General features: G+C 58.6%; 2 protein-coding genes across 7 annotated transcripts in view; both read left to right on the top strand.

Annotated features, from left to right (window-relative positions):
• ELL (elongation factor for RNA polymerase II) overlaps window positions 1-9,130 on the top strand; it is a 65,227-nt gene extending 56,097 nt beyond the window's left edge. The window contains exons 7-12 of one of the 3 annotated variants that reach the window (XM_070416450.1): window positions 51-147; window positions 1,330-1,804; window positions 4,860-4,926; window positions 5,182-5,249; window positions 6,533-6,577; window positions 7,171-9,130. In XM_070416450.1, coding sequence (XP_070272551.1) covers window positions 51-147; window positions 1,330-1,804; window positions 4,860-4,926; window positions 5,182-5,249; window positions 6,533-6,577; window positions 7,171-7,208 — 790 coding nt within the window. In that variant the 3' untranslated portion in view covers window positions 7,209-9,130. Of the gene's footprint in view, window positions 1-50; window positions 148-1,329; window positions 1,805-4,859; window positions 4,927-5,181; window positions 5,354-6,532; window positions 6,578-7,170 lie in introns of all 3 variants that reach the window. The other 2 variants (XM_070416448.1, XM_070416449.1) reach the window with 2 other exon arrangements.
• Window positions 9,131-9,527: 397 nt separating this feature from the next.
• On the top strand, window positions 9,528-15,645 carry ISYNA1 (inositol-3-phosphate synthase 1). 4 transcript variants are annotated; one of them, XM_070416438.1, is made up of 11 exons: window positions 9,528-9,681; window positions 12,756-12,875; window positions 12,982-13,143; window positions 13,387-13,519; window positions 13,612-13,805; window positions 13,988-14,137; window positions 14,219-14,434; window positions 14,554-14,718; window positions 14,797-14,910; window positions 14,999-15,216; window positions 15,341-15,645. In XM_070416438.1, exons 2-11 carry the CDS (start codon window positions 12,765-12,767, stop codon window positions 15,525-15,527), a joined length of 1,650 nt encoding a protein of 549 aa, XP_070272539.1. In that variant the 5' UTR covers window positions 9,528-9,681; window positions 12,756-12,764; the 3' UTR covers window positions 15,528-15,645. The 4 variants fall into 4 exon arrangements, with proteins under 4 accessions (XP_070272539.1, XP_070272538.1, XP_070272540.1 ...); XM_070416437.1 differs by lacking the exon at window positions 9,528-9,681 and adding an exon at window positions 12,457-12,465; XM_070416439.1 differs by lacking the exon at window positions 9,528-9,681 and adding an exon at window positions 12,476-12,518.
• The last annotated feature ends 129 nt before the right edge of the window (window positions 15,646-15,774 follow it).

The following is a 15,774-nucleotide window of genomic DNA, read 5'->3' as shown; positions in this document are numbered from 1 at the left end:
CCCCGTGGGTACTGCTGCAAGCCACCACCCTCCCTGATTCTCCTTCGCAGAAAGCTGTGCCAGCCACAGAGTGCAGGTGGCCTCCCTGGAGACCCTGCTGCCGCCAGCCCTCCGAGAGAGCACGGGAGCTCAGTCTCACCCCCCCAGGTAGGAGCAGTGGGCGTGGGTATGACAGCATGGAGATGCTGGTGCCTGTGGAGGAGGAGGGAGCGTGGGTCTCAGCCAGAGCCCGTGGGCCTGACCCAGTCTTGGTGTTCGGGGAGCCTGTTGAGCTCTTGGCTCAAGGCTGGGACGTTTTCTTCAACGAATGAGCAGCTGTCTGGCTTCCCCAGGCGGGAGGCCTGGGCCTGGGACCTGGGTGTGCTTTCCTTGGACATCGTCCAGTAGTGTGGCCAAGGGAGGACAAGCACTGGACTGCCCTGAGCCTCGTGTTCTGTTGCCTCTCAGGCCTGTCATGAGTAAAATCCTGTGTGCTGGCTGCAGGATGGAATGGCACCCAGTGGGGGCCCTGTGAGCAGGGCCTGGCTCTGACTGGGGTTCTTTGGCTATACCCCTTTCATCATGGCTTGAGCTTTTTGGTAAAAATTATCCCCACCCACCTTTGTGCTCTGACTTGTGAGTCCCACATTCGGGCCCCTCTCCTTCCCTCCTCCTCTCTCTCCTCTTCACCCGCCTCCTCTTCCCTCTCTCCCTCATCTCCTCCTCCTCCTGGAGCACTCAACACACATGGAAAAGCCAGGTCCACGCGCACCCCAGCTGTGAGGCCTCGTTTCACTCACGACTACCCCCTGCCCTAGGCCTGCCATCTGCAGTCTCTCTTTAGCTGTTTCCCTGGGTCAGGGCCACCTGGTCCAGTGCTGGCTCCCCTTCTGTGCTCTGGCCTTGCCTCACATACCTCAGTCTAATCATCTGTGAAATGGGGATGAGACCTGGACCATGTGTCAATGGGCTGCCGTGAGATCGAAGTAGTCAGGGGTTTGGGGTGATGGGTCTCAACCAGTGGGGCTGCCCTGTGTCCCTCAGATTTGGCTTGTCACCATTCCTGTCATCTGGGGAAGAGGCTGAACACAGAGACATTTTAGTCCAGTCTCTGGAGGTGGTTGGGCCAGTACTCTGGTGACCTAGCTGCCCTTCCTTCCTCTGCGTGTGTCCTTGGGGTGGGCACCAAGGCCTGACTGGTCTCTGGGCGCCCCTGTGTGGCTGGAGTAGGCCTTGCAGGTGGGCACTGCTGCTCGCTTAGCTCAGGTTGGCCTGTTGCTGCCAAGCCTGAGGGATGCCAGCCGCTCCAGACACAGGCTCCCCTCTAAAATGATCTCCCTCTCTTCCCAGAAACGTCCTCAGCCTCCTGATTTCATTGACCCCCTGGCTAACAAGAAACCAAGGATATCGCACTTCACCCAGAGAGCTCAGCCCGCCGCCAATGGGAAGCTGAATGTGCCCCATGGTCGGGAGGCCCTACTGCCCACCCTTGGCCCACTGGCGGGCACAGATGCCCACCTACCCCCACGGCTGGATCCTCCGAGGGCACACGACCCTCTGGCTGATGTCAGCAATGACCTGGGCCACAGTGGCCGGGACTGTGATCACGGGGAAATGGCCACCCCAGCCCCCACTTCCTGCCTTAGCCTTCCCCTGCTGAAGGACTGTGCCCAGCCCAGCAGGCCCCACGGTGGCTCATCTCGCGGCAAGTCCAAGAAGAAGTCCAAGAAGCACAAGGACAAGGATAGGGCAGCTGGGGACAGGCATCGAGCCAGGCCGCCAGAACTTGTGTCCGGCTCCCTTGGAGCCCCGCCAGTCAACCTGGGTAGGTGCTGAAAAGCAGACCTGGGGCAGGGACTCTGCAGGAGGTTACTGCCAGGAGCCTGAGCACCAGCTCCACATAATGCCAAGGGGGCCACAATGCCCCGTGCACCCCATGTTGGCTCACTCTGCAAATGCAGCCCCTTTGTACCCTGTGTTCTCACACTGGGCATCACTGAATGACCCGGAGGTCTTGGCCCCAGAGCCTTCTGCAATCCTTTATGTTCCAGGCCAGCACGGGGGCTAGAGACACAGATCCAGCCAAGCTGAGGCTCACAGTAGGAGCAATGCATGGGGACAGGAACAAGTTCCAGGCACAGACACTGAGAGGGGTCAGGGCAGGTTAGGGGCCTTCTGCGTTGAGGGAAAGCCATGGGGATGGCCTGGCAGGAGCAGGGCAGTACCTGGGCTGCTGTGGGCCTCGTGTAGCCTGCAATCCTGTGGAGAGAGGGTTTGGGAGGTTCACAGAACAGTGGGCAACAAGAGCCAGGTCACACAGCCAGCTGGATGTTGAGAAATCTGGGGTCTCAGCAGCAGGATGAGGGAGGGTACAGGCCTGTCTGGGCTGTATGCTGAGCAGGAAAACCTCTGTGGGGCCCAGGGACACTGGGGAGGCATGTGGACTGGCAGCAGAGCCTGGGCCACCCTGAGTTCACAGCCCCAGGCACCTGAGCTGAGCACCCTGTGTGGCTGTGAACTTGATCAGTATGAAGCAAAACAATCATAGCATGCCCCCCCGTCCCCACACACACACAGACAGTCCCAGGCTTGCCACCTGCCCTGGCTCTGGGATCATTTCCCCAGGCAGGGTCCCAATAGGGGCATTCCTGGGGTAGCAAAGCCGTTTTTTCCTTCAGGTTTTTAAAAGAGTTATTTGACTGCCCTCCAGAAATTCTGCTACAGTCCCTCCCTGTAGCTGGGGGGCAAGTCTTAGCAGACACAGGGTCAGACCTCTGGGTTCCTCTTGGCCCTGCTGTGCCACTGGGCTTCCCACCATCTGGGTAGACAGACTGAGAGAAAGTGGCCTGATCTCCTGAGTGCCCTTCTGATCCCATCTTGGCCAGGGAGACAGGCCCTCAGCAGCCTGGCCCAATAGCACGTCCTCCCAGATGGTAGAAGCAAGACCCTTGTGCCTCTGGCAGGGCCCTGGGAAGGAGGAAGAATGGGGCCAGAAAGTTGCAGCCCAGGCTGGCCCCACACACACATGGGGCTCAGATCTTGCCTGTTGTGAGTTGGCCAGGCAGCTCGTACCCAGTCCCCAGGCTGAGGAAGAAAGTCAGGTTTAGAATCAGGCAAACCAGGGAGTAGATGCCCCCAGGAAGAGGAAAGGGGTGGCTGAGCACCAGAAGCTGTGCCTGGCATTGATGATCATCTTGACCTGCATCTTGCAGGTGATTCAAGTGATAACAATAATGGACGGGCTCAGAGCCCTCTTCACCCTGTGTCGCTCTGGGTGCGGGATGTGCTGTGCATGTGCAGGCAAACATACTTCCCTTAACAGTGGCATTGTTCTCTGGCACCAGGCCCCTCCCCAAACTCTGGAAAGAATCCAGGCCAGCACCTGAGGAAGCTTCCTGCATTGATTTAACCCACTCTTATGCATGGCACTGACCCCTAGTCTGGCCCCGTTGTCCCAGCCCCACCTAATGATTACCTCTGACCTGATAGGTGCGACTGCCTCCACCTGTCAGGCAAGTGGCTCTGTTCACCCAGCCCTAGCCTATGGCCCCCATTCGTCCCAGAGCTACTCTCTGGCCACCCTCATCATCACCCTGTGCTAAGGCCACTCCTGGGACCTGTGCCCACCCCCAAACTGAGCATCAGGCCATGGACCACTCCTGTGGCTTCAGGGTGGCTTTCTGGGCCAGCCAGTGTGCTGGGTGGGTGGCTTGGGCTTAGCTCAGGCCTGCTGACTCCTGTGGGCAGGGTGGAAGCCCTTTTTCTAGGGTCTGCAGTGTGAACTCATGGACATAGCCCCTTGACCCTGTCCCTGGGAGGCACAGGAGAAGCTACGGAGTGATGGGGGTCAAGAAAGGGGACAGATGGGGGTGAGGGTAGAGGAGCAGCTGTGGGGGTTGTTGCCAGTGAAACTCAGGCTCCATGGCAGGAATCACCTCATCTGTTACAAGGGAGGCCTAGTACTTCAGCAGGAGTTAGAGCCACAGGCAGGATCCCAAAGGTGTTCAAGCTTCAATGCAGAACATCCCTAGAGGCCTGCCTTATGCTGGACATGGGTCTTGGGAACGTGGACTAAACCCTCAATATATGTTCATCAGGCTTCGGTCTAGGGAGAGCATAGCCTCATCCTATATAATAAAAGGCTAATACGCAAATTGTCCCCTCAGTCGGGAGTTCGACCAGGGGATGGCTTGATAGGCCCTGATCGAGGCAGGCCAGCTGGACCCCACCCACGCACAAATTCATGCACTGGGCCTCTAGTTAAAAATAACATTCTCAGGTGCAGGTGGGGGTGTACTGCAGGGTGGCCTCGTGCCCAGATGCCTACCATCTAAGTGTGAAACCAAGAGAGGGCTTGGCAAACTGCTTTCCTCTCGCAAAGTGATAAAACCTCTTCATCTCAAAAAAACGGGGGAGTAGATACACTAGATTGTAGTTTCAGTTGACTATGGTCCAGGCAGGCCTTGTTCCCTTGTCCTCAATCCCCACCACGAGGACAACCTGGGTGTTCCCCTTCGTGACTCCAGCCCAGCCCTGTACTGGGGCTGCCCTTCGGGTCCCAAAGTCCATCGTCTGGTAGGAAGAATGGGAGCATCGTGTGGAGCTCAGACCTGTCAGCAGAGAGATGTGCAGGCAGGTTCGTGGTTTCCCCGGGGGCCATCTGTCTTTCTCCTTTATGGCTGGAGACTAAACACCCCAGGGACTTGGTTGCTCTGCACTTACACAGCTGTGGTTGAGAACACACATGCCCACATAATGGAAGGGCAGAGGTTCTGGGTCCAGCAGGGTCCTGCAGTCTCTCACTGCCTCTCTGCCGTCCCTTCCATGTCCTTCAGGCAACGAAGCCTGAACCTTTTGCAGATCTTGTTTGCTCTTTGTAGGTTTAAATGGGACCTGCAACAGCTCAAGCGTCCCCACGTCAACTTCAGAGACACCAGACTACTTGCTGTGAGTACTTCCTTTCGGCTGCCGCTCTTCTCCCAGGAGTTTCACCCCTGCCTTCCCCTCCTCACCCTGCACTGCAGCTCAGCAGTGGCAGGACTAAGTCCAAGTCCCTGGGTGCCAGTTCCATCCCCTCGGCTTGTTCTAGGCCAGGCTCCTGCTTGAGTGAGGCTCTTCCTGGGTGTGGCTGGCTATGCAGCCACAGGCACTCCAGCCTCTCTACAGCAGCCCCTGAGCCCCACCGTTCTCTTCCTTTTCCAGAAAATATGCCACTATCTCCTCCTCAGAGCAGCGCCAGAGCTACAAGAATGACTTCAACGCCGAGTACAGTGAGTACCGAGACCTGCACGCCCGCATTGAGCAGATCACACGGCGGTTCACGCAGCTGGATGCCCAGCTCCGGCAGCTCTCCCAGGGCTCCGAGGAGTACGAGGTAGAGCTCCCTGCTGGCACCCTATCCTGGGGAGATGGGTCTGTTTCTCTCAGTCCAGCTAAGCCCACGGCCCCCAAACCTATCTGCTGCCCTCCTTGGTGGGGAGGGGCTGAGCCAGCATTTTGACCCCTCATGGACTGACAGGTGGCCGTCCCTTGCTGGTCAGTTGGTTCAGGCCTGGGTCTGGGCTCTGCCATGGGAACCAGAAGGCTCTCAGCCTAGTTGGCCTCCCCTGCAGGGGGGACATTGGCATCAACTCTGCAGGTGGAACATGAGCCCTGGAGGCAGGGATGCTACTTAGAGCAGCCAGGAAGGCCAGGGAGCATTGGGTTGCAGCACCTGTGTCCTGCCTGTGAGAGTGTCTGGGATCCTCTCTGCAGCCCACTACCCACAATTTGGGACACCCTGGCCAGGAGGAGAAAGGCCAGGCTACACTGCACCACATGGCCCATCTGCACCGTCAGAGCCACAGTGGGAAGTGGGAGGGGATGGAGTGTGCCTGTGGTCTTTCACCTGTACTTATGGCAGGGCACATGGTCTCCCTTAGCCCCATGTGGGAGCTCCCTGCAGTGGGCGGGTCTTGGTCTCCAGCCCTAGAACACCAGCCTCCCTTTTGAGCCACCTTTTAGAGCTTGTCACCTGACTACAGGGCCAACCCTAATTAATTGGGGGGGTCAGAGTCTGTCTCCACTGGCCAGTCCTCTTTGGTTTCCGGAGGAGGTGGCTCTTGATTGGAAGAGCGATGGGGACCCTGAGGGTCTGGGACAGATGAGGCCTCAGGATATAGCAATCCTCCTTCCTTCTTGCTCCTATGTGGACATGCCCCAGCATCTCCCTGCATCCCCAGGTGGTCAGGGGCCTCTGTGCTTAGCCTTGAACAGTGGACAGGCCAGCTGAGGTGCAAGGGAAGGAGGGTATCGTCCTGCTCTTTGCCCCCTCCCACTTGCTGCCTTGTCCCTGAGGCTGGGCCCCTGCACCTTGCCCCCTGGTCCAGCTTCCTTCCCCCAGCCTCTCCTTCCTCTGTACTTAGGTCAGCTCTCCTCAGGGCCACCTGGAGGCTATTGTCCCCAGGCCAGTGGTGACATGCAGGTCATGGGTTATCAGGGAGGCACCTCACCCCCCTCACTTGGAGCTTCCTGCAGGTGAGGTCATTGTTTTCTTTCTTTTGTTTTCCTGTAGACTACTCGTGGGCAGATTTTACAGGAATATCGCAAAATCAAAAAGGTAAATGTCCACCCCATCGTGGGGGTGGGGAGTGGGGAGCAGCCTCTCTCCGTGTACTGCAGCGCCCTCCCGCTCTCCCACTGCTTGGTGAAGCAGCCCCTAAAGGCAAGGAGAGGAGGCAAAGTTCCCAGCTTCAGCTGCTAATTGGGCTCAGGGCCCTCTCCTTGGGATTCCTGGAGATATGTGAGGTAGCTCCTTGCCCATGCCTGGCCAGGGTGATACCAGCTTTTATTCCTGAAGGCCACTAGCTCTGGGATCACCATGTGTGTGCTCTGCATGCCAGCTGGTTCCTTGCCAGCCAGGCCCTAGCGCAGCCAGGTTTCTGCTGATCTTGCCTCTTACCCGCATCCTGGCCACGATCCCATTTCCCAGGGTAGGGCCTGGGGCCGGGGAGGGAAGCCAGCCGAGGGCTCTGGCCCCAGGTGGAGCAGGGGTCCCTGTCATTGTCCAGTGGGCACTGGCCTGTAAGCAGGAGCAGTGGCAGCCTGAGGTGACAGGTAGACTAGCATCTTCACACAGGACAGCTCCCATTGCAGCCATGCTTCAGAATGCCAGTGGCTGCAGGATTGGCTCACCCTGCTGCTCTTTTGCAGACCAATACCAACTACAGCCAGGAGAAGCACCGTTGTGAGTACCTGCACAGCAAGCTGGCCCACATCAAGAGGCTCATTGCGGAGTATGACCAACGGCAGCTGCAGCCTTGGCCCTAGCCCCAGCCATAGGGCAGGAGTTTGCCCTCCCTGGATTGACCCTTCTGGATGGCAAGGGAGCTGGGGCTTTGGGGGTGGGGAGAGCTAAAAAAAGGGGAAAATTTTTATTTAACAAAATAAACACGAGGAAGACACGTTTATCTGAGCCAGCAACGCCGGCTTTCAGGGGAGGCCCTGCAGATCTGGCATCCACAGGGCACAGATCCAGGTGGGGTGTCCCGATCCCTGAGCCCCATACCTCCAGAGCAACCCCCATCCAGGACAAGCTCCTCCGGAAGCCCACCTCTTCGCTGACTACAGCCCAAAGGGGCTTCAGCTTCCTCTCACCAGAAGACTTGGCTGGCCTGCCTGCCTGCCTTTTCTAGTTTTATACAAAGACAGCCACTTTTAGCTACTGCTCATGAGACTTGAGTCTATTTTTGTATGAAAGAGAAAGCATCTTTTTTCTAAACCTGTGCCTCCCCTCCTTGGACGCCCAGAGTCTAGACGCTGCCCTGTGTCCTTTCTGCAGTATTACAGATGCCATTGGAAAGTTGGGCAGGGGATCGGTCTTGGTCACCTCTCCCATGCTGGGCTCTGGCTGAGTGCCTGCCAGGCTCTCCAGGCCCAAGCAAGGGTGGGCTCTCTCTAAGGGGGTGTGCAGGGCAGGTCAACCCCCAGGTCTATTTTGAGATCTCCAGCTGGTCCCCAGAGCAGCTGCTGGAGCCCCTGTCCTGTCCTCTATTTCAGGCCCTCAGCTGTTGGGGCACTAGGGTTCTCTGTGCTACAAGCTCATCATGCAGCAACAGTGCTGGACTTTATTCCATGTTCTCAGTTTCCCCTTTGCTGCTGCTTTTTATGTTGTACTGTTGAGACCTCACTCCATTCCTCAGTCCCCTTGTGGGTCCTGGGGTGGTCTTAGCAGAGCCACCATGGGGTATGCACTCAGGGAGGGGCTGGGGGTTGGTGAGGTCAGGGGGCCTCCGAGAGTGAGCACAGGCTGTATGGATACCCCAGTTGCTGCTTAGTCACTGTGCCTAGTATAGTGTCCTCCAGAGCATCGGGGAGCTGTGCGCGCGTGTGCGCATGTAGCCCCGGGCACCAGGGTGTGGTGGGGTCTGAGGTTTGTACATAAGATTCAGAGCCACCTTCAGTGGGGTGGCACATGGCTGTGACCCACACCCCCACAGGGAAAGCGGCAGTGCTCACAAGCATAGCTGTGTATAAGCTGTGGGGTGTCTCCTGATGTTTCCCAAAGAACAGGTCCCTGGTGAACACCTGCACTGTGCCCACCACACAGTCTCTTCCACGGGCCCCTGGGTGTCAGCACCAAGGAAGCTCACCCTTCATGTTTTACTAGCTGTTATGTTATTTTTCATTTGGGACATAGTGGGCGAAGAGCTGAGCAGACCCTGGACCCCAGGTTGTGCAGACAGCTGTGTGTGTGGACAGGCAGCCTGGTGACAAGGGATGTTTGAGGAGGCCCAGCCCTCTGCCCTGGGAACCTGGTCAAAGGACTCTCCATTGACTTTTCTTTTTGTTGTTGTTTTTCTTCCTTTTAAGGAATTATGAAGCTAAGAAAAGTTTTGTGCTTTGGGGGTTGATGGACAAAAGTTCTAGCTGATTAAATATGGTCTTAACTTATTGATACTGTTATTTCTTTTTAATATTGTACTGTGGAGGAAAACTATTTGAGCCATGGAGTTGGTGTTTACAAGAACTTTTCACTTTTGCCAAAATGTTACAATTGAAAAGCACCCACGTCTTCAGTTTCCTAATATTTTCTTAAAGATCTAGTGTCCTTTTTGTACACTAAACAGGTGAATGCTGATTTTTCAACCTACAATAAATTTCACTGAACTGAGTCTAGCAGCCCAGGCTGCATAGGTGTGTTGGTGTGTCTGTCATAGCCAGGTGGCCCTGATCCTGTGTGGAGCTGGGCTGGGATCAGGCGATGGTGATGGGGTAGAGAAGGCATTCTAGACAGCCTGCCTGAGCCGCTGCCAGCAGGCGAGCCTGGCCTGAGGCAGTGGGCCCTCCAGGTGCCAGGGCAGGAGGCTAAGACCGCCTGGTCACAGGTAAGAAGCAGGAGAGCTGGGAAGGCAGGGGCCCTGGGCAGCCACAGCAAGTGTCTGAGTCGGGCATTGCCCTCCCTGCAACTGCAGTCTGGCTGGGTTGGGCCAAGTCAAGCAGGGGGTCCCCCAGGCTCCAGCAGCACCATATGGGGTAAGTGGAGCATTTGGGGAAACAACTTGTGATGGATGAAAACAGTGGTGAGTAACTATTGTTAGTTCCTCCTAGGCTGGCACTCGGGGGTACCCCCTGTGCCGCCAGTGAGGACAGCGATGCTGAGGTCCATTGGAGCCCCACAGGCCCAGGACAACAGTGGGATGCCATCCTTGACCCATTTTCCAGGTGAGCCAAAGACAGAGGTCCTGGACTCCAAGGACACAGTGGGGGTTGGAGGGGGCGTTTATTTTGGGAGAGAAAAACAGATAAAGAGTAAGACCAGGATTAATGTCCAGGGGTCAGGGATGTAGGCCTCAGCCTCCCTGGTGGCTCCCTGGCCAGCGACCTTGGCCTGAGTTCTGAGGAGGCTCAGGAATCCGAGGGGTGTGGAAGGCGAGGTCAGGTGGGCCTGGCAGGGCAGAGTATACCCTCTCCCCACTGGCCTGGCTGCCACATTCTTCCAGGGGATAACATTGCTGTCCCTGTCTCCACACCCCAAGGCCCAGGCTGACACCTGCCTCTGGTCCTGTCCTGTCACACCTGCCCACCCACCAACCCCCTCTGCCAGCCTTGCCCATAGCACCCCACATTGCCTGGTGCCACCCTGGCCATCACCTCTTTAGTGTGCTGCAGCCACAGGCAGTTGGTTCCCTGACCATCCTTCCTAACTAAGGACACCATGAGTCCAGTCCCTCCCACCCGCCGGGTCCCAAAAGTGTCTTCCCCCCTCCTTCAGACTATATCATGGCTGAAGGGCTTGATGCTCCCTACCCCCTCCTGCCACTTACTGAATAACATTCCTGATTGTCCTCCCACCAGCACCCAGATCCCACAGCCCCTCCTGTGCACCAGGCTCCCCTAGGCACCGGCACTCAGCAGTAATCAAGATAGCTCTGTCCGCGCCCTCAGGTACTGGTCTCTGGTGTAGACAGTGGTCTGGTCTGGTCCCCAGTTGCTCACCACCTTGCCTCCAGGCAGCACTCACCTGGTGATGCATACCCAGCAATCCTTGCAGTCGTCTTATTAGGGAGGAATAGTCCCAGCTGTTTCCAGCTAACCCCAGCACTGCCCCTCCATGGAGCCTGCCTGGGCCTGCTCTGCCCCACCAGCTTCCTACTGGCTAGGCTTCCCCAGGGCTGCATCTTGGGGCATTTCTCCTCTCTCTGCACAGTCCCATGACGTATCTGGCCTGGAGGTGCGAGCTCCCTCTGATCCTCTGACTCCAACTGGATGTCCAGTAGTTAATTTCTGGGGCTGGCATCACACCCACAGCTTAAGCTGCTCAGTCCCACAAGACTGCCCCCCACCCCACTTCAGACACCAGCCACAAGTCCCCGGCCACCCATACTTCTGAACAACTGGCTGTAAATTGGGGTTTCAGACAACCCCTCGTAGGTTTGGCAATTTTCTAGAATGGCTCACAGTGTTCAGAAAACCACTTCCAATAGCCAAAGGGAGGAGATGCAAAGGGCAAGGTATGGAGACTAGCACAGGGCTTCCCTGCCTGCTTTGGGTGCCACCTCCCCAGCACCTCATGTTTTCACCCAGACTCTGTTGTTTGGGCGGGGGGGGGGGGGGTATGGATGCTGCATTACATAGGTATGTATGATTGAGGAAATCACTAGCCACTGATCAAACTCAAGCTTTGCCTAGGATCCGGGACAAAACCCAAACACACCATATTCTCTGTCCCCAGCCCTGAGTCTGCCTTGGTTCCCCACACCACCTTCCTTCCCCTCCCCAGCCGCCTTTTCATCTGCTCCTGAATGCACTCCCCCAGGTTTTTGTCTGGGCAGCTCTTCACATCTCTTGATAAGAGATGTCTTCAGATCTGAAGACCCCTCCTAGCAGCCACCTCCTACAGGCAGCCTGCCCTGACCAGCCCTCCCTCCGAGTTCCCTCCAGCTGGGGATGCTCTAGTCCAGCGGTCACCAACCTTTTGGACCTCACGGATCACCAGTGGTCCGCAGACCACCGGTTGGCGACTGCTGCTGTAGTCCATTACCAACTTCCCCGCACGGAGGGCCCTTTGAGAGCAAAGCCTGGGGCCAGTCTTAGAGCCCTACCCCCCCCCCCCCCCCATCCCCACAAGATCAGGCCCTGACCATGTTTCCTGCGAATGTTCCCAGCTATTCACCTTTTGGGCCAACTCCAGTGGTGGAAACTTTTCAGCCAGAGGAGGCTGCTTGTTTTGGAAAGTTCCTGGGGGAGCAACCCCCGCCTGCCCACCAGGTTCCCACGCTCCCTTATCACACGGTGCTAGCAGGATGCAGTGGTGTGCAAGCCTAGCTCCTCCCCAGCTGGCTGGCTGGGTCCTTCCCATCCCTTTTCTCCCATACCCACCCAACAGCCACCCTCCCCAGCCTGGCCCTGCCAAGTCCTGCTACAGCTGGGGAACCAGAACCGTGGTGTCCCAGGACCCCCATCCCCACCCCCGTGAGCCCTGTCAGAGGTCCTGGTGCTTGGCTATTACTGAGGAAGGAAAGGGAGGCAGCCTGGGCTGGAAGAGTGTCTGGCTTTGAGGTACAGTCCTAGCTCAGTCTTCTGCCTCAGTTTTCCCAGTAGTATCTCGGACCCAGGGACACCCACCCTCATAGGCCCAGCAACTCTGTCTTGTAACTGGGGCCTGGTGCTCACCTGCAGCCTTAATGTCCTCTTTTGTGAAATGGAGCTAAGAGGCTGGGCTCCCTAACAGGCTGTGGTGAGAAGTGAATCCACGCACCCCGTGCTGGGGCCGGGGTCTATAGCCCACGTTAATGCCCGCCAGCGCCTGGCGGGGCGGACGAATGATAGCCTCCTGGGCCGTGCGCTGTAGGGCCTCGAACCCGAGTCCAAGGCCACTGCCGGCTCTCCCCCACCCCCTCCCCAGCGCGGGAGGAGCGAGAGGCGGGGTGAGGGCGGGGCCTCGGCTCTTTTCTTTAGAGTTCGAGCGCCCTGAGCGCACCGCCTGTCTGAACCGACTCTGCGCCGGTGAGTGGGGCTCTAGATGGGGTGCGGGTCCAGGGAATCAGCAGACTGCGCTGGTGAGTGGGGCCCCTGGTGGGGTACGGGTCCAGTTAGAGCGTGGTACCCACACGCCAAGGTTGCGGGTCCCTGCCAGGGCCCACACAAGAACCAATCAGTGAATGCGTAAGTGGAACAACAAATCGATGTTTCTCTCGCTCCCTTCCTCTCTCTCTCAAATCAATAATATGAAAATAAAAGTCCGCTCGGCTTGTTCTCGTGTTCCCGCTGACTTCCTGCCAACCCCCTACCCCCAGCTCGCTGCGATGGACAGTTTTGTGGTCGAGAGCCCCGACGTGGTCTACAGCCCTGAGGCCATCGAGGCTCAGTACGAGTACCGGACGACAAGCGTCAGCCGCGAGGATGGCGTCCTCAAGGTGGGCTGGGGACAGGGGAGCCGGGGGCTAGGGGACCCAGAGAGCCAGGAGGGGTGGGATGGCCCAACGTCTGCGGCTCTGGGCTCACTGCACTGCCCGCCCTCAGGTACACCCCTCAGCCACGCGCTTCACCTTCCGGACCGCCCGGCAGGTGCCCCGGCTCGGGGTCATGCTGGTCGGCTGGGGCGGCAACAACGGCTCCACGCTCACCGCTGCCGTGCTGGCCAATCGGCTGCGCCTGTCCTGGCCCACCCGCACGGGTCGTAAGGTGGGGGTCGAATTGGGTGCTGCGGGAGCTAGGTCTCCGCTGGAGTCCAAGCAGGAGATTGGCTCTGAGAGGATGGGTCCACGGGGAGGGGCTTCCACGGGGGCGGGACTCCAAGGAGCGGAGCCTAAGGTGGTGGCTGGCCCTGGAAAGGTACCTCCAGAGGGCGGGTAGCTTCCGCCCTAGCTTGCTCGCACCACGCCTACCACTGTGTTCCCACCCCCAACCCTCCACCGCTGCCCCCAGGAGGCCAACTACTACGGCTCGCTGACGCAGGCAGGCACCGTTAGCCTGGGCCTAGACGCCGACGGCAAAGAGGTGTTCGTGCCCTTCCACGCGCTGCTGCCTATGGTGTCGCCGGACGACCTCGTGTTCGATGGTGGGCGGGGCCCTGGGCCGGGCTTGGGGTGGGAGGCGGGGCCTAGAGGGGCCCAGCTGTAGGACCTGGATGAGCCTGAGGGTCGCCCCCAGGCTGGGACATATCTTCGCTGAATCTGGCCGAGGCCATGCGGCGCGCGAAGGTGCTAGATTGGGGGCTGCAGGAACAGCTGTGGCCGCACATGGAGACCCTGCGCCCAAGGCCCTCCGTCTACATCCCAGAGTTCATCGCAGCTAACCAGAGCGCGCGTGCGGACAACCTCATCCCTGGCACGCGCGCGCAGCAGGTGCAGCACTTGCTCCCACTACCATTTGCCCCTCGCCCTGCCACCTGTTTCCCATTCACCCTACGTTGTCCTCCTTTTGTCCCCCTGCCCCCATCCCGAGGGTCCCGGCTCTCTTTGCACTTGGGGAGGTTAGTAGCCCAGGCCTCCACCGGGGATCTGTACTATCTTCCCCCGCTCCCTAGCTGGAGCAGATCCGAAGGGACATCCGCGACTTCCGGTCCAGCGCGGGGCTGGACAAAGTCATTGTGCTGTGGACAGCAAACACGGAGCGCTTCTGCGAACTGGTCCCAGGCCTCAATGACACCGCAGAAAACCTGCTTCGTACCATTCAGGTGGGTGCACCCAGAGTGGAGCATGGTCAGGGCCAGCCCCAAGGATCCCTCCTCTGACTGTCTGTCTTCCTGTGCCCACAGCTAGGTCTGGAGGTGTCACCCTCCACACTCTTCGCTGTGGCCAGCATCTTGGAGGGCTGTGCCTTCCTCAACGGGTCCCCACAGAACACTCTGGTGCCCGGCGCACTTGAGCTCGCCTGGCAGCGCCGTGTGTTTGTGGGCGGAGATGACTTCAAGTCAGGCCAGACCAAGGTCAAGTCTGTGCTGGTTGACTTCCTTATCAGCTCCGGCCTCAAGGTGGGTAGGCCTGGGGGGTACCTGGTTCAGGGGGTGGGGTCTAATCCTGAGCTTCAGGATCCTGAATTGCTCTTCCAGTGTGGGGTCTGCAGCATCCTCATGGTCCTTTGTTCTTGCAGCCCATGTCCATCGTGAGCTACAACCACCTGGGCAACAATGATGGGCAGAACCTGTCAGCGCCGCCGCAGTTCCGCTCCAAGGAGGTGTCCAAGAGCAGTGTGGTAGACGACATGGTGCAGAGCAACCCAGTGCTCTATGCACCCGGCGAGGAGCCTGACCACTGCGTGTGTGGGGTGCAGGCGGTGGGGAGGGGGGCCCCTGGTGGAGGAGGGCAATCCATGTGACCCAGTTCCGCCCCCCAGGTGGTTATCAAATATGTGCCATATGTGGGCGACAGCAAACGCGCAATGGACGAGTACACGTCGGAGCTGATGCTGGGCGGCACCAACACGCTGGTGCTGCACAACACGTGCGAGGTGTGGAATGCGTGGGGACGGGTGTGAGGACCCCCCCCCCCCACCACCAGCCTACACCCACCCACCACTTGACCACCTGGCCCCACAGGACTCGCTTCTGGCCGCGCCCATCATGCTGGATCTGGTGCTGCTGACAGAACTGTGCCAGCGCGTGAGCTTCTGTACCGACTCAGACCTGGAACCGCAGGGCTTCCACCCGGTGCTGTCCCTGCTTGGCTTCCTCTTCAAGGCACCACTGGCTCCACCAGGCAGCCCTGTGGTCAACTCACTCTTCCGACAGCGCAGCTGCATCGAGAACATCTTCAGGTGTGCCCCACCTGGGGGAGGCCATGGGGGGCGGGGGGGACCTTGGTCCTATGTTCATTCGGGGCCGGGCTGCTCACAGGGTCCTAAGGATCGGAGGCCCTGCTGAAGCCCCTCCATCCTCCAGGGCCTGCGTGGGGCTTCCGCCGCAGAACCACATGCTTCTGGAGCACAAGATGGAACGCCCCAGCCTCAAGCACATGAGGCATGTGGCCAGTGCCTGCCTCGAGTCTTCCAAGAAAGAATTGGCACCGTCGGCCTCCAACAACTGTACTGGTGATGCCAACGGGCACTCGCAGGTTGAGGCACCTTGATGCACACCACCTGAGGCAGTGGCCATACAGCTCCCACCAACTCCTACCCCTTTGCCCCTCTGCATCCACCCTTCCCGGCCTCCCAAAGACAATAAAGACATTGCCAGTATCAGCTACACCTGTGGGTCTTGGGGGACTTTGACCTAACCCTATCCATTCCCCAACTTTTCACCTGGTAAAGACTCTCAACTACCCTTCAAAACTTCTCCCAATCCTCAGGGACCTTCCAGAACCCCCTGGAAGGTGG

The sequence above is a fragment of the Myotis yumanensis genome, unplaced genomic scaffold, assembly GCF_028538775.1.
Source record: "Myotis yumanensis isolate MYYU_CA2020_CCGP unplaced genomic scaffold, mMyoYum1.0.hap1 SCAF_5, whole genome shotgun sequence".
Classification (NCBI taxonomy): domain Eukaryota; kingdom Metazoa; phylum Chordata; class Mammalia; order Chiroptera; family Vespertilionidae; genus Myotis; species Myotis yumanensis.
The sequence above is the reverse complement of the archived record's forward strand: the minus strand, read 5'-3'. Positions and strand labels throughout refer to the sequence as shown.

What these genes read in the sequence shown, in the direction of transcription:
- ISYNA1 (XM_070416436.1), top strand. Translation starts at nt 12,621, where the DNA reads ATGCGTAAGTGGAACAACAAATCGATGTTTCTCTCGCTCCCTTCCTCT. An exon ending in GCGAGGATGGCGTCCTCAAG is followed by an intron (nt 12,876 to 12,981) that starts GTGGGCTGGGGA and finishes GCCCGCCCTCAG; the next exon opens with GTACACCCCTCAGCCACGCG. An exon ending in ACCTGCTTCGTACCATTCAG is followed by an intron (nt 14,138 to 14,218) that starts GTGGGTGCACCC and finishes CTGTGCCCACAG; the next exon opens with CTAGGTCTGGAGGTGTCACC.